The 23,795-nt window shown below is 37.4% G+C and overlaps 4 protein-coding genes and 1 pseudogene across 6 annotated transcripts; 3 read left to right on the top strand and 2 right to left on the bottom strand.

The window, feature by feature from the left end:
* Window positions 1–1,948: 1,948 nt before the first annotated feature.
* On the top strand, window positions 1,949–5,730 carry LOC111007310 (plant intracellular Ras-group-related LRR protein 9). The gene is made up of 3 exons (XM_022279626.2): window positions 1,949–3,052; window positions 4,420–4,586; window positions 4,758–5,730. Exons 1-3 carry the CDS (start codon window positions 2,264–2,266, stop codon window positions 5,404–5,406), a joined length of 1,605 nt encoding a protein of 534 aa, XP_022135318.1. The 5' UTR covers window positions 1,949–2,263; the 3' UTR covers window positions 5,407–5,730.
* Window positions 5,731–5,841: 111 nt separating this feature from the next.
* LOC111007296 (protein DETOXIFICATION 16) lies at window positions 5,842–9,492 on the top strand. Of its 2 annotated transcripts, XM_022279609.2 has the most exons (8): window positions 5,842–7,109; window positions 7,200–7,744; window positions 7,823–7,909; window positions 7,989–8,045; window positions 8,129–8,367; window positions 8,444–8,562; window positions 9,134–9,220; window positions 9,307–9,492. In XM_022279609.2, the coding sequence occupies exons 1-8, from the start codon at window positions 6,846–6,848 to the stop codon at window positions 9,361–9,363; spliced, it is 1,455 nt and encodes a 484-aa protein (XP_022135301.2). In that variant the 5' UTR covers window positions 5,842–6,845; the 3' UTR covers window positions 9,364–9,492. The 2 variants fall into 2 exon arrangements, with proteins under 2 accessions (XP_022135301.2, XP_022135300.2); XM_022279608.2 differs by having other exon boundaries at window positions 7,200–7,909.
* A 3,884-nt stretch (window positions 9,493–13,376) lies between these two features.
* LOC111007297 (Protein kinase superfamily protein) lies at window positions 13,377–16,660 on the top strand. 2 transcript variants are annotated; one of them, XM_022279610.2, is made up of 7 exons: window positions 13,377–13,911; window positions 14,042–14,179; window positions 14,555–14,687; window positions 14,837–15,032; window positions 15,600–15,724; window positions 15,826–15,984; window positions 16,061–16,660. In XM_022279610.2, exons 2-7 carry the CDS (start codon window positions 14,046–14,048, stop codon window positions 16,373–16,375), a joined length of 1,062 nt encoding a protein of 353 aa, XP_022135302.1. In that variant the 5' UTR covers window positions 13,377–13,911; window positions 14,042–14,045; the 3' UTR covers window positions 16,376–16,660. The 2 variants fall into 2 exon arrangements, with proteins under 2 accessions (XP_022135302.1, XP_087981983.1); XM_088125857.1 differs by lacking the exon at window positions 13,377–13,911 and having other exon boundaries at window positions 14,039–14,175.
* Window positions 16,661–16,740: 80 nt separating this feature from the next.
* On the bottom strand, window positions 16,741–19,169 carry LOC111007294 (pentatricopeptide repeat-containing protein At2g02980, chloroplastic pseudogene; annotated as a pseudogene).
* A 566-nt stretch (window positions 19,170–19,735) lies between these two features.
* BIR6 (Pentatricopeptide repeat (PPR) superfamily protein) lies at window positions 19,736–22,218 on the bottom strand. The gene has a single exon (XM_022279607.2). The coding sequence runs from the start codon at window positions 21,915–21,917 to the stop codon at window positions 20,001–20,003; it is 1,917 nt and encodes a 638-aa protein (XP_022135299.1). The 5' UTR covers window positions 21,918–22,218; the 3' UTR covers window positions 19,736–20,000.
* Between the last annotated feature and the right edge of the window lie 1,577 nt (window positions 22,219–23,795).

Genomic DNA, 23,795 nt, shown 5'->3' with positions numbered 1-23,795 from the left:
ATTGGATGTCAAATAATATTTTTGTAGAAAGATTTTTGGAGGAACCTTGTTGGCTTTTGTTTGATGAGAAAGCTCTTATTTTAGAGGTGTGATAAATTCTTTTTTTAGTACAACATTATGTGGGGATGGGGCTCGGATTGATTTGTGTTATAAATTCTGTTAATAGAAAATTAAATATATATTCAAGTATAGTTTAAAATTAGATTTTACGATTACACTCAGTCGTAACTTTTTAAAAGTATAAAGATAGGAAAAAAAACATTTTGAAAGTATGACTAAAGTGTAAAAAAAATAAAAATAACCAGTATTTCTCAAACATCGATAATTAAAGTGTCTTTTTTAAAATCTCATTGATCTACCAAATCCAAATTCCAGATACCAAAAACTTATCTTGTCATTTGGAAAGTACTAAAACGGACTTACTAAACTCAAAGTGTGGTACAAGGCAGACATATATGCAAGTGGTAAGTGGATGGTTATTTGAGAAAATACTCATTTTTTAGCAAATGAAAATGGTTAAAAATGCTACAAAATAGTATGCAAGGTCAATGTTAGTAATCCTCTCCTACGATTTGTTGTCGAGTACTATTACATAATAATTAATTTGGATGTAAGTTCAAATTTATAACTATGACATAGAGCAAATAAACGAATGTCTAATTGATGAAAGTTCTAGTAGCCTTTTTCTTTAGGACCACAAGTATGACTAGTAAAACCTCACATCAATATTAAAGATAAATAAGGAAGATCATATACATTTTATAAGAAAAAAATGTTGCATCTTTATGCTCAAAGGGTATTTATCAAAACTATATTTAAAAAATTTAATATCAAATATATGCAAACTATAAAGTGTAAAGTGAACGAGACACGACTACAAAAAATGGTCAATTATTCTTCCAGAAAAGGAATAACGCGTGACAAATTTGAATAATTTAACACACTATTATTGACGTAAAATCATCCCAAGTATTAAAAAGGCAAAAGAAACATGTATAGAGAAATACGTATAGATTATGAATGAAACTCCCTTAAGATTCGAGGAAGGGAAAGGGAAATTATGGCCAAAATTGGAATTGAACAGTAATGTGGAGCCAGGCAGGCAAGTTCACCAGTAAATAAGGAAGTGGAGCTGGTTGGATTATTCCTCCAGATTTGACCTTAAACTCAACATTTATTAAATTAATGGAGACGTTTGGTTTCCTCTTTTTCCACTTTTTCCCTTTTCCTTGGTCTAAGTTGCATTTATTATATTCCATATATATGTTTTCTCTTCTAAAATTGGCTTTACGAACAATACATTCCCACTCTAATTCAAACCTGGACATAGAGAGAACGAGTTCGGTGAACCTTTAAAAAAGAATTGAGAGATCAAGTTAATCTAGATGTTCGTCTCACGTACTAGAGTTTAAGTTAATCGGTTGACTATATTTTTAGATTGTTTTTAACTCTGCTTGATCTGAATTGATTTAATGAATTTTTACGTGGTTGGTTTGTAATGGGGGATTTATGTATCGATAGCGACGACATGAACAAGTAGTTTTGTTTTTTGTTGAAATATTCGGAGCATTTATTGTGTAGGAGAGAGAGAAGGAAGCAGATTCTGGGGGAGAGTTGTGTGTTTATGTTTGTTGGTGAATAATTTTTGGAGGGCATGAGAAAACAAAGTGCAATTTGGAAGTGTGTGTCACGAATAAAGTGTATATATTATAGATAATAACAACACAAATATGAAGTGGAAGATTGAACTATGACATGAGCTATTTAATATCATATTGTGGGAGATTCGAACTTGTGATCTCTTAGTCTCACATCAATTACTTGTTGCACAAACAGTTAGATTTGTTGATATAGTGCATTAATTTGATTATTTGCGTAATTTTTAATTTTTCTAAGAGTACATTGTATAATTTTTATCAGTGTCTATACTTGATTAGTACGAATAAAATATTTAATTGGTTCCTATCTCTACAACCGCTAATCAAACGCGGAGGGACTGGCAACAACGGCGTTAAGGATGAAAGAAATGGTCAAAATTAAAATAAAAATTGGGAAAATTATCATTACCCGCTGTTACGGTTGTAACGAACTTGGATTGCGTGGATCAATACGGTGACTCTGAAACCCTGACCGTCATTTCTCTGAGGTTGAGCAGACTGGAATCTCTCACTCTTTCACATTCTACTCCCAAATCTCCACTCTTTCTTCTTCTTCTTCTGTTGTTATTCTGATTCGATCTGTTGTTGTTCTGCACTCAATCACCATGGCGATGGATCCAAACCCCAAAAGTTTCCCCATCCTTTCCTACGTCATGGCCCGGATCCCCTCTCTCAGCCCTCGACCGCCGCCCGCCGGTCCTGGTTCATCCTCCGCCCACTTCGACATCGAACAGCCTGCTTCTCCGCCCTCCCGCCACGCCCCGCATCATCCCTCCGATCCTTCCTCATCCTCCTCTCGAATCGTTGATGACATGCCCCATCTATCCGACCCTAAGGTCTTGGCTTCTATGACCCGCGCTATATCTGATGTCGCTCAGACCCGATCCGTCCTCAAAACCCTCGGGGAAAGACCAGACCACGAGGCTGTCGATACTGCCAAGGCTAAGCTCGCTGAAATAGAAACCAATTTGTCCGCCAAGCTCCAGGAAATCGTGCTTTCGTCTAGGCCGGCGGATGTGGAGTTGCTCGAGTGGAGGGCTCACCTCGCTGAGAAAGAGAACGAGTGCCGGCAGTCGGCGGATAAAGAGAAGCAGGTGTACAAGGCAATCATGCAGCTGGATGAGATGCACGAGGCCTATGAGAAGATGTTGAAGGAAGCAGAGGAGAGGTTGGTGAAGATTTACGAATCGGCGGCTAGAGGATTGCAGGAGGAAGACTACTTGGATCCAGTAAGCGAGGAGGCCAATGAGGAGGTTGCGAGGATTCTTCAGGAAGCGAACGAGAAGGAGCTGGAACGCATTAGTCTCTCTGGCCGACGCTTGCGGTTCTTTCCTGAAGAATTTGGACGCGTTCGAGGATTGGTCGTGCTTGATATCTCCAGCAATCAACTAAAGGTCAGCTTACGTTTTATCCTAGGTTTGTGATGTAAATACCTTCTTCGAATAGGTAGTAGAATCAAAATTGCTGCACTCCCACAGATTATACAGTGACCAGCTCCCTGTTTCTAGTGATCGATAAGTAGTTCCTGCTATTGAAATGAACTATTTCTTTATGAAATTAAGTTGGATTGAAGGCTTCATTAGTTTCATATGAGTACAGGGGCTCTTAGTAGTATGTCTAGCGATTAAACTTTTGTTAGAGACGCACGTTTGGTTATCTAATGGCTCATCATTAGGACTCTTTGAGAAGTCTTAATTCACTCCTATTTCAGTGCTGGCTTTTAGTTCCTCAGTTTTGTTTGTTCAAATGTATGGTTTGTGGATAGCATTCGTTTTCAATGGATGGGACTTTTCCGTTGAATTTTTGCTGATTGTAAATTTTCTTTTACTGTCATCTTAAAGATGGGGACCTTTAAATCTTAGTGCAATGGTGTTGTTAGAAGGACATTAAAACCATCTTGGTGTAGCCTAGTGGTCAACAAGGGCCAATATAAATGACAAAGGGTTTAAAAGGAATGGGTTCAAACCATGGTGGTTACCTACCTAGGATTTAATATCCTATGAGTTACCCGAGCAACCAAATGTAGTAGGATCATGTGGTTTTCCGTGAGATTAGTCGACGTGCACGTATGCTGGCATGGACACTCACCGATATTAAAAAAAAAAAAGAAGGGCATTAAATGAAAATTTACCTTAGGATGTAAAGGATCAAGATTTTCTTTCCTCCTTCTCATAGTCCTTTAATTATAGGGTATTTTGAGCAAAATTTTGTAAAAAAAATGGAGACCGGATAGTGCCGGAATCTGCACTGCCCTAGAATATGGGTTTAAGGCAAGATGAATCGGATCTAATGGACAATGGTAAGTAAGAACTAAGGTTTTTTGTTGAAAAATCATGCTCAAGAAGCTTACTGGATTTTTGACAAATTTCTTTGCTGGAAGTTGCTGAAATAAGGCTGGAAAATGGGAAGAAATCCAAACACTGTGGTTGCTTATTTCGGGACAGAAAAAAGATGAACTATTTCTTTGTTTTATTATTCATCGTTGTCATCTCATGATGGAGATCTGAAATATGTGAAGGGAGTGTATTTGAATTATTGGTTTGCTTCTTAAATTTATGGTTTGGGCTATTTTTGCTTTGGAATATTACTCTTCTCAACTGTTCTTGTTATGATTAGCATGTGGTCTTGTCACATATCTGTCGTTATTGGACTTGGATATTACAGTTGGCTTAATCGAAAATTTAAGACGACCGAATATTTACTGGTATGATTTGTCACTTTAATTATTTTTGATATATTTCACTTTCATTTACAACTTCAGGTCATCCCGGACTCAATATCTGGCTTAGAAAATCTTGAGGAGCTGAATGCCTCATCCAATCTTCTTGAGTCATTGCCCGACTCGATTGGCTTATTGCAAAATCTGAAACTCCTGAATGTCTCTGCGAACAAGTTGCATTCCCTTCCTGACACAATATGCAATTGCAGGTACAAGATTTTACTAATTCATGAAAATACCATATTCCTAGCATTTTCTTCACGACTATCCAGTATCGACAGTCTCACATGAATTTATTCAGAGATATTTTAACATGCATTAATGGAGGATCTTGTGCTGCGAATTTGAGGACTTGTATTTTTTGTGTCTTAAATGCGTAGGTCTTTGGTGGAGTTAGATGTAAGCTTCAACAGTCTAACGTACTTGCCAACAAATATTGGCCTTGAACTGGTGAATTTGCAGAAGCTTGCAATCCAATTAAACAAGATACGGTCACTTCCCACTTCTGTTTGTGGTATGAGTTCTTTGCGTTACCTGGATGCTCATTTCAACGAGCTTCATGGCCTTCCTCAGGCAATTGGGAAATTGACACAACTTGAGTTTCTCAACCTAGCCAGTAATTTTACTGACCTTACTGAACTTCCTAATACCTTTGGTGACTTAACCAGCCTTAGGGAACTCGATCTTAGCAATAACCAGATTCATGCTCTACCTGATACATTTGGCCATCTCGAGAATTTAAAGAAACTAAACTTGGAGCAAAATCCTCTTATAATTCCGCCAACGGAAGTCGTAAACAAAGGACCAGATGCTGTGAGGGCATTCATGTCCAAGAGGTGGTTTGAAATCCTCGAGGAGGAAGATAGAAAGAGAACTCTTGAAATGGAAGAACAACAGGGACAGACTGGATGGCTGACACGAAGCACCTCTTGGTTGAAGACTTACGTTTCTGGGGTTACAGAGACCGTGTCTGGTTTGGTTACTTCTCCAAGAAGTCCAAGAGACCCTTGTCTTGATCAGCAGCTATAATCTGATGCAGCTCTCTCACCAATTTTTGTTGCTTCCTTCCCCCACGCTGATTTTGGGTCCTTGATGAGATATGCTTCGATCAGGTTCACTGGATTCTTTGTAGTGTCATGAGAACTGATAAACAAACCGAAATTATAAGAAAATTTTGTTTTAAGTTTGAAGGTTGGATGAGTCTGCATTCTGCAATTGTGCGTTTATATACTGCAAGTCTACAGCAATTGAAGAGTCAGGGAAAATGGTTCTGTTGTTATACAATTTTCCCTGGGTCATATCTATGGGCCCAATTGTACATTTCTCCTTCTAATAAGCATGTTTTCCCATCTAGCTTGATCTGAATATCTCTTTCACTTTCACTCTAATATATACTTTTTTAGATCAAAATTTTCCTTTTTGACTAGATGAATGGTAAGAAAGAAACTTCTAATTTTTCTGCAGATTCTCTCTTTGAAGTAATATATGATCATTTTTTTCAGAAAGAACAGTTCACTTCTAAGCCAGCGTTTTCATCGTTGCTAGAGCGTGGGCCACTTTGATCTTTTTTTATATATAAATGATAGAGAAAGAAGAGGTAGAGAGTATTTATTTTGATATCTTTTGATAGATTCTTCATGTATTGTTTATTTGTAGTTTACTTAGTCGGGTATGAACAAAAATTGACTTTTGAGGAAAGTAGAGAAGAGATCACGTATCAGAATAAATTATAGGAAATACGCGGATTGAATCATTACCCAGATCTTGTTATCGATAGCAGATCGTACTCTGACCTTTCCAAAAAAAAAAAGAAAAAGTAATTTTAGAAGGATCAATAATGCAGAAAGAGAAAGAGGGGCTGGTAATGTGTCACTCACCAGTCACCATTATATTTTAGCTGCGTTGGTGTCCCCTGGGTCGAAGATTTTCACTCCTTTGGGTTCGTAGTAGCTGTAAAATGTGAGTGATTAGAAGCCTTTATTGAAGTGTGGTCACAATTGTCGGGTTGTGTTTAAAGGAGAGGTGTGGGCGTGGCTTCAATTCCAGTCTCTGTTTTGAAGTTGGGACTGCCAGCAAACCAAAAAATGCAGCCTTTTTTTCTTCTGGCTGTGCGTTGTCCCGCCAACAAGCTTCACCTAGCATGCAAATTACAAATTACAATACAACTGAGAATCTTTTCCCCCGAAAATTCTCTTTAAGGTCAAACAAATGAAGGGTTTGTCCCCACTCTACCCTTTGAAAAATAACTAATACAATACAGATGGTGAGATGGTTTACTGTTGATCACTAAACTAATCCTGTGAGTGATTCACGTGCCCAAATTTGTGTATTAATTGAAGCTGGCAGCCACCCTGATGGATTGTCAAGTGGCAACGCCTCGGGATTGACTTGTTATTTATCGTCTTGTGTTCTTTAGCAAATCTACACCGATCGCTGTTGCTGTTTCTGTTGCAGACAGAGAGAGAGCGATGGATGGAGATGGCGACGCCATGAAGTTTGAAAGTAATAATCTTGAAGCCCATTTGCTGTTGGGTGAGCCGCAGAGGGATTTGGAGGTGGTGGGGGAGGTGAAGAAGCAGCTCACTCTGGCGGGTCCTCTGGTTGTGGTGAGCTTTTTGCAGTATAGTTTGCAGCTGATCTCCATTATGTTCATTGGCCATCTTGGGGAGCTCCCCCTCTCTGGTGCTTCCATGGCATTATCTTTCGCTGGAGTCACTGGCTTCAGTCTCTTGGTAACTAACTATACATGCCATTGCAAACCAAAATGTTTATCTTAAGTACTTGATTTTCCAAGCTCTTAAATATTTTGGCAAATTTTGTAGCTAGGAATGGGGAGTGCATTGGAAACACTTTGTGGACAAGCATACGGAGCAAAACAATACCACATGCTTGGCATCCACATGCAGAGAGGCATGGTGGTTCTTTCCATTCTGTGCATCCCCATCGCCCTTCTGTGGGCCTCCATCCCCCAAATCTTCACCCTTCTGAAACAGGACCCTTTGATTTCAGAGCAGGCTGGGATCTACGCCCAGTGGCTGATCCCCAGCATCATCCCCTACGGCCTTCTCCAGTGCCAACTCCGATTCTTGCAGGCCCAACACTTAACTTCCCCACTGCTTGTGGCCACTGCAGCCTCCAGCTTGATCCATCTTGTGGTGTGTTGGGGCCTTGTTTTCGGATGTGGGTTTGGCATCAAGGGGGCTGCTTTCTCCACTGCTCTTACTTACTGGATCAATGTCCTCATTTTGGGGTCCTATATTAACTTCTCCCCCGAGTGTCACAAGACTTGGACTGGCTTCTCCAAAGATGGAATCAACAATCTTGTTGGCTTCTTGGGTTTGGCAGTTCCTTCTTCTTTGATGGTCTGGTCAGTAACTAACTGTGACCTTGTTTTGTTTTATAAATTGGAAAGAGAGGATTCAATGTTGTACTCGTACTGTACCAGCTTGGAGTTCTGGTCTTACGAGTTCTTGGTTCTGATGTCGGGGGTTCTTCCCAATCCACAGCTGGAAACGTCAATGATGTCAATCAGGTTTGAGTTTCCAACTTTCCATCTCCTCTCCCCGCTGCTTTCAATTCTTTTTAAAAGTTGGTTTTGGTTTTGGGTGCAGCATAAGCACAAGTTCATTGGTGTTCAGAATAGCCTACGGATTTGGAAGTGCAGTGAGGTAAGAGTTAAGAGAGTTGTGTGAATTGAGAGTTGAAATTAATGTGTGGTCATGGTGTGTTTTAAGGGATTTGTTGGTAGCAGTACTCGAGTGTCGAATGAACTGGGGGCGGGGAAGGCGAAGGCAGCGGCGATGGCAGTGAGGGTGGTGGTGGTGTTGGGAGTGGCCGAGGGGATTGCATTAGGGGTTTTGTTAATTTCACTAAGAAACATATGGGGTTATCTCTTCACAAACGAACAGGAAGTGATCTCATATTTGAGTCTCATAATGCCAGTTCTCGCCGTTTCCAACTTCATGGACGCAGTCCAAGGCGTCCTTTCGGGTAGTTCTTCGATTATGACTGTCACTCTCGTAATCGAAAGAAATTTAAGTTTGATTTGATTTGATTTGATTTGCAGGGACTGCAAGAGGATGTGGATGGCAGAAGATAGGGGCATGGGTGAATCTTGGAGCCTATTACCTTGTTGGGTTGCCTTGTGCTATAATCTTCACTTTTGTCTTCCATTTTGGAGGGAAGGTACTTGATACAAAAATACTGGCCACATTAACAGCTTATTATTTTGTTTTTGCATTTCCCTTAATCATCCAGGGTGTTATTAGTCAGTATCAAGATGCAAGTATTTTTGTTGTACCATTCATATTTTCGACTTCTAAATTCGAAAATAAGACATCCAGATAACCTTAGGATTTTACTTAGATTTTATTAGAAGATAATCTATTGGCCTTGGATTGGAAGGAAAATACTAAGCTACTGGTAAATTTTGGAAGTGAAATTTTGAGCATCAACAAATTAAACAATTTATTAGCCTCCACTCACTCCCAACTACCCTCCATTTGTGAATAAAGAAAATTTCACATCAATTATCACTTTTTCTTTCTTTAAAAAATTAATATCAGATGACAAATTAATATAATAATGGACACGAAAGAGTGAATTAATGGAATAAAAAAAATAGGAACGACCATCAAAATTGCATGTTGTGAACTTTTCACAAAAAGCCACTTTAATTAATAATTAATTACCCAACCTACTTTGATTTTGATTCACAAAATTTTGTGTTAGGAATAATAAGAAAGTGAATTTGCAGGGGCTATGGATGGGAATAACATGTGGAAGTTGTTTACAGTCCGTGCTCCTCCTGTTCATTACCTTCCGCACAAACTGGGACGACCAGGTAATTTATATTTCCCGACTTCCTATTCTACCCTTTTCCTTATTTTTCTCCATTTTATTCATAGTTTAATTTTCTTCTTTTATCAGGCAAGGAAAGCGAAGGAACGAATGATGTATGCCTATGCTCCAACCCTTTTACAATAAATAAATAAATAAATTAATTAATTAATTAAACAAATCCTTGCAACCCCGTTTGATTTTTAAATTAAATGGTGGATGGACCAATGCTATATTAATTATTATCGCATATCTTGAGCAGTTGCATTTTAATTATCATCTAGTCCCGTTTTGCCCTCATAATGTATGCTTATTTTGCCTTCTACAAATGGCTAATTTAAAATATTATAATCTATTAAGTTAAAAGTTAAAAGTTATGAGTCAGAAAATTCTCAGCAAAAAGAAGAAGAATTAAAATTATATGGGCACATGCGGAAGGTTGGAAGTTAGTGTGTAATTGGCAGTTGACTTCTTTTAATGAAATGTCATTAATTATCAACTCCCAACTCTTTATTATTCGTTCAACCAAAAATAATAATAGTTAACTTTTATTTCTCTTGCAAAATCATTCATTTCATTTATTAAAACTAAAACCAACCCAATCTTACAATTCTAAGAGGATAAAATAAGTTTGATCTTTAAAATTGTATAATTCTACTTCAAACAAATTTCAGAGAAAAATATTCTATTGGTATTTGATTTGAGTTTTCAGCTAATTGTTATGAGTTTAGGGTCATAAATATCCGTCCAAATATCGACAAAATGTCATTATTATGTACATAACATTAATGTTAATTGAAATACTTTTTATGATTTTTTAAATTTTCTAACTTTTACAGAAGTATCTATTCTATCCATATTTCCATGAAATTTAGACAACAATTACCTTTAAAATTTTTGGTTTATTTTAGTGCTTCAAACAAACCTTGGGACAAAACGATACTTTTTTAAAAAAGTCAGTGTATTCAATCTCTATAATATGGACTTTATATGTTATGTCAAATAAATCTCCAACATTATTCGCATGCATTTATATGGTATGCCTGGTATGGCGACTATATAATTTAAGGTTCGAATCTCCGAGCATATTTTATTAGTCAAACTTATTAAACTACATGACTATAGTTGATTTTAGATAAGTTAATGATAAATAGCTTGAAAAATGCATGGCCTATTAGATAGAAAGATTTGTTATAACTTTGAAAAAAATTTAGAGGTCTAAACCGGTAATTTTTTTTTTTAATTTAACAAAGAGAATATTTTTCATATAGAATACTAAAATTTAAGCAAGGATTTCAAAATTTTGGTCCCAATATAATATGAAATATGACAGTTGAAGAAGAGTAATAGAATTATTTGATCCCATAGGCCAAAAATCATAATGATGTTGAGCAGCTTCCCATGTGCCGCACATGGCTGCCAATTCCCTTCTCAAACACCAATCTTTAAACAAAATTGAAATAATTTTAGCAATCAAATCAAATTAATAAAATGGGAAAGTTGCATAAAAATCACATACTCTGACTCTGATTCTTCTTTCTCAAGTAATTCAGCAGAAGAATGTCGAGACCCACGACGGCGACGTTTTGTTTGTCGGCGATTTTGCTCTTGCTTTTTTCAGGTCTCTGTATCGTCATTTTCCGATGTGATTTGATGGGGCGATGGGTTCCCATTGTCGGCTTTTTGGTGCTCGCCGGAGCCGCACTGGTGGCCGCCAGAGCCACCGTCCTCGCCTGGATCACTGTGTTGGTGCTTTTAGTATTCGCCGGAAACCGGCGCCGGGTTCTCGTCAAACAGGGGAGAGAGATCACCGCCGACGTCGCCAGCTACTTGGCCGGCGTCGTTGTCAAAGAAAGAGGCCTCGCCGCCGTCGCCTTCGCCGCCCTCTGCAGCTTCGTCGCCGTCGTTCGCTCGACGGAGACCGATCAACTTCCTGTTTTCGGTTAATCTCATAAATCACTCCGAAGCTCATCGGAATTTTTTCCCCCACGAAATTGGCTGAAAAAATCTGTTTTTTTTTTTGGTTAAAAAGAAATGTCAATTACTTTGTTTGTGTAAAATTATTAACACGTTATTTATATTTAGGTTAAACTCTAAATTTAGTCCATAAATTTATTTAGTTCGTTGTTTACATTCTCCAACTTTTAATCCGATTCTAATTTCTATTGTTAGTATTTTTTTTGAGAAAAAAAAAATACTAACAATAGAAATTAAAATCGGATTAAAAGTCTATTGTTAGTATTATTGCTTAATTAATGTTGATGGAAGCTTATTAATTAGATTAATAGGCGATGATTCATTTTCAAATCAAATATTCCAAAAAAATATATATATTCTACTATCATTTCCATCCTATCAATTATTAAATAACAACAAAAATTAATATTTATTTTAAAAAAATCACTTATTTTTTAATATAGCATAGACGTAACTTTTTTCAATATACTTTACATTACATTTAAGTTAAGTTAGATCTAGATTGAATTAGTCTAGTTAGGTAAAATTTTAAACCTTATATTTAAATTAGATCTTGATTGGATTAGTCTAGTTAGGTAAAATTTTAAACTTTATGCTATCTTTCGAAATAAATATTTATTTTATACTATTTATAGAATTACCTCTTTGTTTTATCATGTTATGTTATCTAATTTTGTACTACATCATAATAATATCAATGATAAGTCTAATCAATATATCATAGCAACATTTAATGGTTAAAGCTAATGACGTATGTTTATTTTTATATCCGTGATAATCACATAAGTTGATGAGAACGATAATTAAAATTTAGATACGTAATGAGAGATAGACAAAGACGTAATTGGAATACTAATAAAGTTATTTAAATTATTTTTTAGGTTTAATAACATGAAGCAAATATGTGGATGAGATTCTGTTTAATTTTAATTTTTCTATGTGAGGAGTGTTGGTGAATGGACCACAGGCTTGATAACACATTTCCAACAAAAAGGAAGTCGCTGTTGTGAGAAATGATTGGATGTGTTTTTTTTTCATATGACCATTTCAATGTTATTTTCCAAAAAAAAAAAAAAAATTTTCTTTTTACTGCTTTCCTTATTGCAAATTTCAACGTTTGGTTCAAACTTCAAATTTTCGATTTAAAAATTAATTTATTCCTAAAAATGTTATATGTACTGCAATATTGGAAAATTTATCTTTTTCATTATTTGTTGCAATTTTATGCCATGCCAATTGAAGTGATTTTTTTTTTATTTTTACTTTAGCCAAACTTAAAAAATAAAAACAAAGTTTTAAAAGACTAGTTTGTTAGTTTTTTTTTTTAATTTTGAGTTAGATACTTTAAAACATTTTAAAAAATAGATAACAAAGTAAGTAATACAGAGTGAGAATGATATTTATAAACTAGAGTAGAAAAAGTATAAAAAGAGTTATCGATCTGGTTTTAATTTTGTTTTCGACAATTATGATTATAAATGGAAGGAAAAATATCTGAATTAAAATCTATAAAAGAAATATAGTAATACCATCATGAATACAATACAAAGAACGATTCAACGAGGTAGTCAACATGAGCTAGACAGCGGAAGCACTCATCTAAAAGCCTATAATCTTTTTATAGAAATGCATTTAAATTTTGAAAATTTTCAAATACCATGAAGATTGGATTTTTTGTGTTACAGAATCGTTAAAAAAAAAAAAAGAAGGTTGAGTTGTACGATGTAAAACAAGGTCTAAAAATAGCAAAGTGTGAATGAGTGGCGATAACAACAAATAATAAATAGTTGGTTTAACCAACAGGACCCACTTGATTGGGCATCCCATATTCCTAATGCAGTCTTCTTCTCGTGAATTTACAAGAATCAGACCCTCCTAAACAAAAAAAAAAGTCGATATTTTTATGATATTTGGACCAATTTGGACTGAAACAGCCAGATTTGAAAAGGAAATAAATAGTTTGACTCAAAACTCGAGGGATCCAATCGAAATGAGAAAAGGGTCAACATAATCTCGAGGATAAGATGAATTAGATGTGTTAAAATGATGGGTTTGAAATGGGGAATTGGCAAATGATTAATTTTGCAATCCCCCATAAAAGTTTTGCCTTTAGTTTTAAGGCTTTAATTGAAGTGAAACACACGAACGGGGAAGAGGTAGTCCAGGGCCAGGCAATTCCCTATGCAGTGGCTTTGTCTCCACGTTCAAAAGATCAGTTTCCATGTGCTCTTCATTAGTTTACGGCTCCCACACTCTTTATTACTCTTTTTTTTTTCTCTAAATTTATTTCCCTTTTCATAAACCCCTCTTTCTCTCTCTCTCTCTCGCTCTCCAGTACCCATTTCATCTGATTGTGTCTGCAGATCGAGGGTTATGTGTTCACCGCGATTAAATATACTCAAAAACCTATCAGCCCAATTTCAGTTTGAGCTCCATTATGGGGCATAAAATTAATGCTCTCTGATTCTCAACTTTCGGGGGCTTTCCGATTGGTTCTCCCCTTCTACTTGCTTCCCTTTTTGGGGATTTTTCTCCTTTTTTCCCCATGATTTTTTAAGCAATCCCTCTGCGGCTTTGTGGGTGTTGAAGAATATGAGGAACTTCTCCCTTTTCCCTCCTCCACGACACATCGGTCATCCAACTTTTCGATTGATTTCTGGCCCTGTTTTTGAGGTGTTCTTGTAGGCAGCACAAAGTACAATCGAAGCTCTCAATCATGTATTCTATTATTTCCCCTTTTCATTTGAGCTTATCCACTTGAAGATTACTGAACATTTTGATTCATTCCCTCTCTCTTTTAGTGATAATGCATACTGAATTGCTAGACTTCTGTGATTGACTTCTGTAGAAACATGGAAGCTGGGAGTAGATTTTACTCTGCTACGGATGAGTTCAGATTGGAAGCGAAATGGCTGATTGATCCCAAACATCTCTTCGTCGGACCTAGAATTGGAGAGGGAGCTCATGCCAAAGTTTACGAGGGCAAGTATGAACTCTTTGGAGATTTTTACTGGTTTCTGGGGTTTTGATTTTCTCCCAATTTTGCTTTGATGATTCTTCCAATTTGGTTGGCAACTCTAATATCTCGAGATCTAGAAATTCTTTTCGTATTTAATCAGAATTTCTACATGGGTTCTGCATTTTCATAAACTGAATGAGTTATTTCTAGCTGTTGATTCAGTTGTCCTTTGTATTTGGAATCCCAGAGTTCTGTGGGGATCAAAGTATAGCCTCGCAGTTTGCTATGTTTAACTGATGAATCACCAGTTTTTGTTCTCAATGTGCTTCAATTTTGTTTGCAGTGTGCTATGTTTACTAGTTTTATCTTGCGCTTACGCTTTATTTCACTGATTCCATTCAGATATAAGAACCAGACTGTGGCTATCAAAATTGTTCATAAAGGGGAAACAACTGACGAGATTGCAAAGAAAGAAGCTCGGTTTGCTCGAGAGGTTGCAATGTTGTCTAAAGTTCAACATAAAAATCTTGTCAAGGTTTGGTTCCATCCCAATCTACTGAGATTTTGTTTCGATCCTACATCTTCTGTATTATTTTACTTACAAATTATGTTCATTAACAATGTTTTTGAAGTATGCCATGAATGATTTAAGATTCATAATGTTGGATCCTTGTGTATCAACAGTTCATTGGTGCCTGCAAGGAGCCTGTAATGGTGATAGTAACCGAGCTTTTATTAGGAGGGACCTTACGAAAGTACCTGCTGAATATGCGTCCACGGTGCTTGGACACACACGTGGCAGTTGGTTTTGCACTCGACATTGCTCGTGCTATGGAATGCCTGCACTCTCATGGGATCATTCACCGCGATCTGAAACCTGGTACACTTTTTCCATCCACCAGATTATTCCTGCCGTTCCAAATGCTCTGTTACCAAACGTTTTCAAGTAATTATTGCATTTGTAATAATTTTGGTAGAACTTAAAATCACTGTAGAGTGCATCGCCGTTGGTTACTTTCTTAATTTCAAGATAAAGATCAAGTAACTTTTAGGCAGATGTTGGAGCTTAGTAAAGCATTTGTACATTCAAAATATCGACTTGGTCAGTTTCAATCATGGTGGTCGGTTTTTTAATTTTAAGTTTCACCCCTAGGCCGATGCCCTTCGCCTACTTGCTTGCTTGAATTCATTGCTTTCCTTACCAAGAACTTGACCTTACAAGGATATGATGTTTTCTCGAGTTCTACCTCCGCGTCCTTAGGAGACCGAGAACTCGAGGTAATTGGCTAGTTTGTCCATCACTTGCTTTTAGTCGCCAAACCACTTCAATAAGTGACGTGAAAAGATTTTTGGCATGAAAGGCATGCTCAAGGCCTCCATCTTCTTCTATCATCATCCAAGGATGATTAATGTGTTGAGCCTGAAATCTGTTTTAATGTTTTGGCAGAGAACCTATTGTTGACTGCAGATCACAAAACAGTAAAATTAGCTGATTTTGGTTTGGCAAGAGAAGAGTCATTGACGGAGATGATGACTGCAGAGACGGGGACGTACCGTTGGATGGCTCCAGAGGTGCTTGTTTTAGGAAATATGGTTTGGTTGTATGCATTCTGGTTGCTACTTGAGAAGAATGTTTCAAAGTAGCTTAATTGCATATTGTTATATGATGTCAGTTGTACAGCACCGTGACACTGAGGCAGGGGGAGAAGAAACATTACAACCATAAAGTGGATGCCTATAGCTTTGCCATTGTGTTATGGGAACTGCTACATAACAAGTTGCCATTTGAAGGCATGTCTAATCTTCAGGCAGCATATGCAGCTGCTTTTAAGGTAACCAATTCCTTCTTATGAACATCTATTTGCCACCATGTCGTCACTCTGATCGATGGATTTTCGGTCGTTTCAGAATGTGAGGCCTAGCGCGGAGAATCTCCCGGAGGAACTAGCCGATGTTCTAACATCGTGCTGGCAGGAGGATGCAAATGCTCGTCCAAATTTCACCCAAATTATCCACATGTTACTCAATTACCTTTACACCATATCACCCCCCGAGCCCGTGATTCCTTACCGAGTTTTCACTTCTGAGAATGCGGTGTTTCCTCCCGAGTCTCCTGGAACAAGCTCGCTGATGGCAGTCCGTGATGATTCAGGGGACACCCCAAAGGCAAAAATGGAAAATAAGCCCAGAGGTTGTTTCTTCTGCTCCAATGACTGTTACTAAGCTCTAGAATGGTGGAAGAAAAAGCAACAGAAGCTAAGTGCAGATTAGGCAGAGGAATAACCTGTTTTGTATCTAACTAATTATGCTTCCCCACCATGTATCAATGTGTAGGTGGTTTTACTTTTAGTTATGTTATTTAGTAACACAGCCTAAGCCTTACATCATATCATGGTACAAATAGAATGGAAGATCATCCTCATGCTTGGATGTAATATTTTGAAGATTCCACTTCAAATCATTGCTACCAGTAAAGGATCAATAAATTCCACATGCTGAATTAATGCTGCTCCATTATCTACATATATAATATGTAAGATTTTTCTTTTCTTTTCTCCCTTTTATTTATACTTTCAATATCCATGATCTAATAAGATATGTGTAAGATTGCAGATATATAAACAAATTAGTAGCCTATTATTGGGCTCAGTAAACATCAACATGATAGTCCCTATTGTTGTTCTTGTGCAGATTATTCATCGAAACAACAATCACAAGTGATCAGAAGAGACTTGCCTCCAAATTCTCTCAAACAACAAACCATCGGTCTCACCAATAGTCATTGCAGGAGCAAAGACCGTCTTTGAAATGATGAAAACGATTCCTATCCCTAACAATGATCGTTCTATCAAAGACCCGCGATATAACTTTTGTTGCATTGTGACAGTCCCTGCACATCCTTAAATTCTTTGAAATTCTAATGATGGTTCGAGGAGGTGTTCGAATAAGACCATAAGCAATGGCTAGCTTTTCACTATGATGCGACACTGAAGTTTCCTTACTGTCTTCCTCAGCCTCTAGTCTAGCATCCTCTATGTTGGGCACGTATCCAAGTAATCTGATCCGTTTCATCATTTCGTCTAATGCATTGTGTATTTCCTTAGAGTGAGTATGCTGTCCATCTTCAGAAAAAAACTCATGTACTACACCATCAAGCTCAATCAAACTACAACCTGGTGTCTTCTTAATCTCCTTCTCTTTTATCAGAGATCTTACCCTCAGTGCATCCTCAACCCTACCAGCAAAAGCATAAGTATTTGATAAAAGAATGTAATCTCCACTATGAGCAGGCTCCAATTGAGTTATGTGTTCCAATGATTTTTCTGCCATTTCTACATTTTTATGAGCTCTGCAGGAAGCCAAAAGTGTCCTCCAGACAACAGCATTGGGTGGGATGGGCATGTTATCTATGAACTGATAGGCTTCTTCAAGTAACCCAGCTCGCCCAAGAATATCAACCATGCAACCGTAATGCTCAATCCTTGGCTCAATATCAAAATCTCTTCCCATGCTATTGAAAAGATGACGACCCTGATCGACCAGACAAGCATGGCTACAAGCAGAAAGAACACCAATGAAAGTTACATCATTTGGCTTTACATTGTTCTCTCGCATCAAAGAGAAGAAGTCGAGAGCCAGTTTCCCCTCTCCATTATTGGCAAGGCCCTGAATTAATGCTGTCCATGTAAACACATTTCTGATAGGCATTTCCCTGAAAACTTCAACTGAGCTATCTGTATACCCGCATTTAGCATAGAAATCTATCAGCTGAGTTCCAAGAGTAACAGTGAGCTTCATCTTCTTCTTTTTGATGTAGAAATGAACCCACTTACCGGTTTCGTATGCTCCCAGCATGGCGCATGAATAAAGTACACTGACCATTGTTACCTCGTTCGGATCCACTTTTGCCTTCTGCATCTCATGGAACAGATTAAGAGCTTCTTTACAGCGGTCGGCTTGAGCATAGCCTGATATCATTGCACTCCATGCAACGACATCTCTTTTATGCATTTTGTCGAACAACTTCCAAGCAGTATCAACTCGACCACATTTAGCATACATATCAATCAGCGAAGTTGTTAAACTACGGTTTCCTGTTAGCCCTTTTGACACTATATACTCACCAATCAACTCACCCAATTCTAGGTCAGCCAATCTTCCACAAGCCATCAGCACGCTGATCATTGTAACATCATCAAATTCAATATGCAACTCCAGCATTCTTTTAAAAAGTTTCACGACCTCATGCCAAATCCCATTCTTCGTATAACCAGACAACATTGAATTCCACGCAATTACGCCTCGTTCAGACATTCCATCAAACACCCGACGTGCAATCCCAACCTCCCCGCAATTCGCGTACATATGGATCAAGGTGTTCTCCACAAACTCATTTGGCTTGCGCCCAGATTTCAAAATCTGCGCGTGGACCTGTTCGCCTTCCCTCAGCGCTCTCATTCTGGAGCATGCCTTCAAGACACAAGAGAAAGTGAATCCGTCGTGTTCTACCGAGTTTTCATGCATTTTCTTGAACAGAAGGAAGGCATTATGAGGCGATTGCTTGAAGGAAAGGCCCCTGATCATAACATTGTAAGCCGACGATTCGGGTCTGTCGATATGATTGAAAATCGAAAGGGCGTAATCTATGGTGTTGGGAAGGAGTAAAGCCGCGGACTCGAGAACCGCTTCCGTAATGGTGGGGTCGAGAAGACGGCGAGTTTTGACGAGGTGCGCGTGGACTTGGTGGAGATCTTTGGGAGTTTTGCATTGCTGTAGAATCAAAGTTTTGGGATTTTCTGGGAATTGGGAGATATGGGTTATGGTAGTTACAGAGTTCGCCGGAAAGCAAGCCAGTGCCGACGCCATTGGAGTGGAGACTGGAGCTTGGAAGATCCTAAATTTGATAATATACGAATAGTTCGTTTCAAGCCAGTGTAAATACTACTCCCTATCCTATTTTGAAAATGCTTCTGTTCATAAACAGAAAGAAAGAAAGAAAATGGTCATGAATAAGTGGCAAACCTTAGCCAAAGGAGAGAAAATCCTCCTATTCATAAGCATAGCTAAATTTATGATGTGTTTTCAGATCTACATTTACTCGATCAAAAATCACGACCCAACTTCCAACTTTTGGAATCATGACACACAACACCAAAGGCCTCACATTTCTTATAATTTTTTGATACAATTGTGCAATTTAATGCTTAATATAAGCGTCAGGAATTGTGGATACAAGCAGTACAAATTCAAATGGGAGCTCCAGCTTTTTGTATCCAGCTTACGATATTATGAGTCCTGTAATGATTTGATTGTACAGTGATTGCTAAACCCTCTCAAGCTAACAAACTATTTGAAATGTTTGCAGACTGAAGTTTAGATGAATCGAAAGCGGTTCAGTAAGTTTTCATGGCACAACAAGTTCATTTGCTACGCAAGTTCTCTGCATCAAATATGAATCTGAAAGAAGATGATGGCAAATGGCAACACAAATGGAGAATGTAAACACAAGTACAGACTCCGAAGGAAGATGGAAGGAAGAATGAAGACCAGACTGGCTATTCGTTGTTGTGCAAAATTAGATACTTTAACAGGCAGATAATTATGATGAGTGTATTTGCCAATGAATCGAACTGATTTGAAGAATCAAAAGGGTGAAGGCCATGGCATGAGGAAACCTCTTTTCCTCCACAACAACTACAGGGCCACTGGTTTTTCACAAATCAAAGCAGCCATATCAGAGAATTCAGAAAATGCATGGCCTAATTGAATCCCATGACTTAAACAACTAGATCCACAGCCATAAGAAACTAAATCTGATGTGTTGTTAATCTTTTGTACTATGTGATGATTAAGTTCCAACTTCCAATGGTTTGGAGGAAGATTTAGTAGCATCAGTGCTTTTGCTTTCTGCAGATCCAAAGAGCTTACAGACTTCACTATGCTTTCTGATGTGATGTGGGCATTTGAAGAGAAGATCTTTGGCCTCAGAACATCTGCCTTCATTGAAAAACGAATTAAAAACATGAAGGTAGGCAGACACGGAAGGATATTCTTTTGAGCTCAGAACCTTCAAAAAGTCAGCAGCGTCCTCCACTGTACCAAACTTGGAGATATATAGAACAAATGGTTCCGAAAAAGGCGGGTAGTTTTGTTTCTTCATTAAACGAAGGAGGGTAATTGCTTCCTCAAGCTTCCTTACTTCTAGAAGCTTTTCGATTAGCTGTTTGTATGTCGCCTGCCATGGCCTCAAATGAGCCTTATTCACCAACTCAATCAGCAACTGGTACGCACCATCTAGCTTTCTCTGGCCAAGGAAACCATCAATCAAGACATCCAAAAGATCGGCGTCTGGATCGCAGTTCCTCTCTATCATCTTTGCAAAACAAACTAATGCCTTATCAACTTCATTGGTAGTACAGTGTCCTTGAATTAAAATGGTCCAAGTCTTGATATCAGGAATGCATCCTTCTGCTTCCATTTCATCCAGCAGCTTACAGGCTTCCTCAAGTCTCCTAGCCTTGCAAAGTCCAAATACCAGTTGGCTGTATGTAACATTGTCAGGCTCATACCCTGCATTTCTCATCGACTTCACAATATTCTCCGCTTCATCGAACTTTCCTGCACTTGTCAACGACCTATGGATTCCATCGTAAATGGCTTTGGAGAGACTGTACCCTGTTGCCTCATATTTCTTGGCCACTCTAAATACCAAGCTCAAATCTGGATTATCACTGGCAGATATACTCCGCAAAAGCACGCTGCAATCCTGCAATGAGGGTCGGTATGGCCCATCCATCATAAGCTCATAAAGCTTGACAGCTTCACCCATCATCTTGCTCCTCTGAAACTGCCTCGATATCTTTATGTAAGTGTCAATATCGATCTCGTGACCAGCATTCTTCATTTCGTCAACCACACCCCAAAATGCCTCGATCGAGTCATCCCGTCCAAGAACCCTGGCAATTGCATTGTATGTAACTGTGTTGTGATCAAAATCCAGTCTACAACCAACCCAATGGAAAAAGCTCAAGGCTTTCAGTGGAAAATTTCGAAGTTCCTTCAACGCTCTAATTACAAAGTTATCCGATAATACAATGCCAAGCCCTTCAAGGTTTTCAGCAACATCGCTACTCCACTCTGACCCTAAAACAATGTTAACCACCTTCTGCACCACACTATCCATGGCATTTTCTTGCAGCATCCGATTGTAAAAATGGGTCAAAGCCGTGGCATCTGCGGCCTTCTTTGCCCTCCTTAAGATTCCCAACATGGTCAAATATGTTTCCTCATCCAGGTAAAATCCCCGTTCTTTCATTACCCTTAATGTGATCCAAAACTGCTTCATCGACTCATTTTGAACAAAAATCCTAAGCAAAATGCTATAAATCGAAGAACTTTGGGTAAACCCATTTTTCCCGCAGGCCCAATTGAAGAAACCCGAGGCTTTTTGGGGTTCTTTATCTAGTCTTTTCAAAACATAGACGACAGTTTCGTGTGTCAGGGTAGGGTTCAAAGTCTCTAATTCGTTTTCTAAATCTTGTGACCAATCGTTGGCCAAAACAAACTGGAGAAGCGAATGGGGCTTGGACGAGAAAAACAGCAATGGATGAGTACTTTTGAAATCGAGAAAATGGGATCGATGAGAAACAGAAGTGGGTGAAAATCGAGTCACCTGGGGATATAGCGACCGAGTCGATGAAATCTGAGCTGACAGGAACGAGTTTGCTAGTCTGAGAGACGTCAGAATCGCGGTTCTTCTCGTCATGTTGCCTCAGGGAAACGCCACACGACGTTGAAGAAGAAAGAAAATAACTCCGAGCATAGGTTTTTAGAGGGTTTAAGCCTTATGCGGAAGGGCTGGCGGGTCGGGTCGGGTTTCACAATTTCATTTGGTAAAGATTTTCATTTTAATTTTATGTGCACATAGTCCTAGGACCTTCTCATTTCCATAGGATGTCGATTCATTCATCTAGCTACCTTTATTGATGTAGAATGATCAATCCACCTGATAAAAAGGAGTGAGATATGGGAACGAAAATCAGTTTGACGCTCAAGTCAGTGATAATACTAGATATAGTTTGAAGATGAGCTAATTCTAATATCAGAAATGATATCTGTATTTATAAGCAGAATCTAGTGAATTTAATATCTCGATACATTTGACAAAATTACCATATTACAAATTACATATGGTTACAGACTCAGATACCTTAACTCGAACCTCTAGAGTTCTTTTAAAGTTATTAGTGACCGAACTATTTTCTTTTACTCGTATTGAACTTATAGTTCAGTCACTGTTGGTCTTCAAGGTATTATCTATAGATTACGTGAGAAGACCTGTTATTCTTCTTTCACGTGGTTGGCCATATTTTATCCGGCCATATTTTATCCTCCAACAATCTCTATGCTAGATAACACAAAGCTACCCACTCTTCTAACTTATCATGAGCAAATGTTGAACTTTTGGCTTGTGAGATTGAAGACTAACCCATTGGGTATAATAGAAGACTTTGTGCCAAACTTAAAAGTCTATAGCATGTTATTAGATAATTGTTATTTAGTTTCACACGATTTGATAAATAATAAATAGAAAAAAAAAGTTAAAGATATTATTTTGTTCTCTATACTTTTAATTTTAGTTTATTTTGGTCCTCTCATTTTTAAAATGTTCATTTTGGTCCATATATTTTCTACTTTCTTTCTTTTTAGTCATTGTATTTTTAAAATGTTCGTTTTGGTTCCTGTATTTTAAAAGATGACAATTTTAATCCCTATTTGCAAAATAAATTTAACACAAATTATACATACAACGAAAATCCTTTAATATAAAGTTATTGTTATATTTCAATAAATATATTTGAGTATAGTGTAGTGTTGAAATTGTGATAGAAAAAAGAGATTAAAAATAAAATTAAGGGATCGAAATAGTAATTTTTTAAAAGTATAATGACCAAAATGAATTTCTTAAAAAGTATATGAATTAAACTGAACTAAAATAAAAAATGTAGAGACCAAAATGAACCAAAATAATATTATAAGTTAGAAAAAAAATAGACAACAGGATAAACTTAAAAAAAAGTACTAAGAGTGTCGTAATTTACGAAATCTAATTTCATATACTCTTTGTTCATAAAATATCAATTATTCTTATTGTGAAAAAAAAAACCTGATATATTATTTGACAAAACATTATCTAATATGGTATAAATGTACAATGTTACAAATAAATGAAGGAAGACGGGAGACCATGAATAACCGAATAACATTGCAGCAAAAGCGAGCATACTTCGACAATAATTGACATATATCTTCATTCACATATGTTGTACTAAAAAAGAGGCATCGCATAGTCAACAAGAACATAATTTAGTGGTGATCATTAGAAAATGAAAGGTGAAATAAGTTTTAGATCGTGAAATAAATTTTAGATCGTACTTTCAACTTTCATTGTTTTTAGTTCTTTTACTTTCGAAATATTTGTTTTATGATCTCTATATTTTAAAAAGGGATCAATTTGGTAATTTTTTTACAAATTTTTAGCACAATAAAAATTGTTGGAGGACAAAATACGACCTATCACGTGGGGTGTTATAGAAAGTCATTTCACGTGACATTCATCTGATATTTTAGGAGCCAAATAGAT

Source organism: Momordica charantia, assembly GCF_013281855.1.
Source record: "Momordica charantia cultivar OHB3-1 chromosome 6 unlocalized genomic scaffold, Mcharantia_2.0 BLBB01000006.1, whole genome shotgun sequence".
NCBI lineage: Eukaryota > Viridiplantae > Streptophyta > Magnoliopsida > Cucurbitales > Cucurbitaceae > Momordica > Momordica charantia.
The sequence above is the reverse complement of the archived record's forward strand: the minus strand, read 5'-3'. Positions and strand labels throughout refer to the sequence as shown.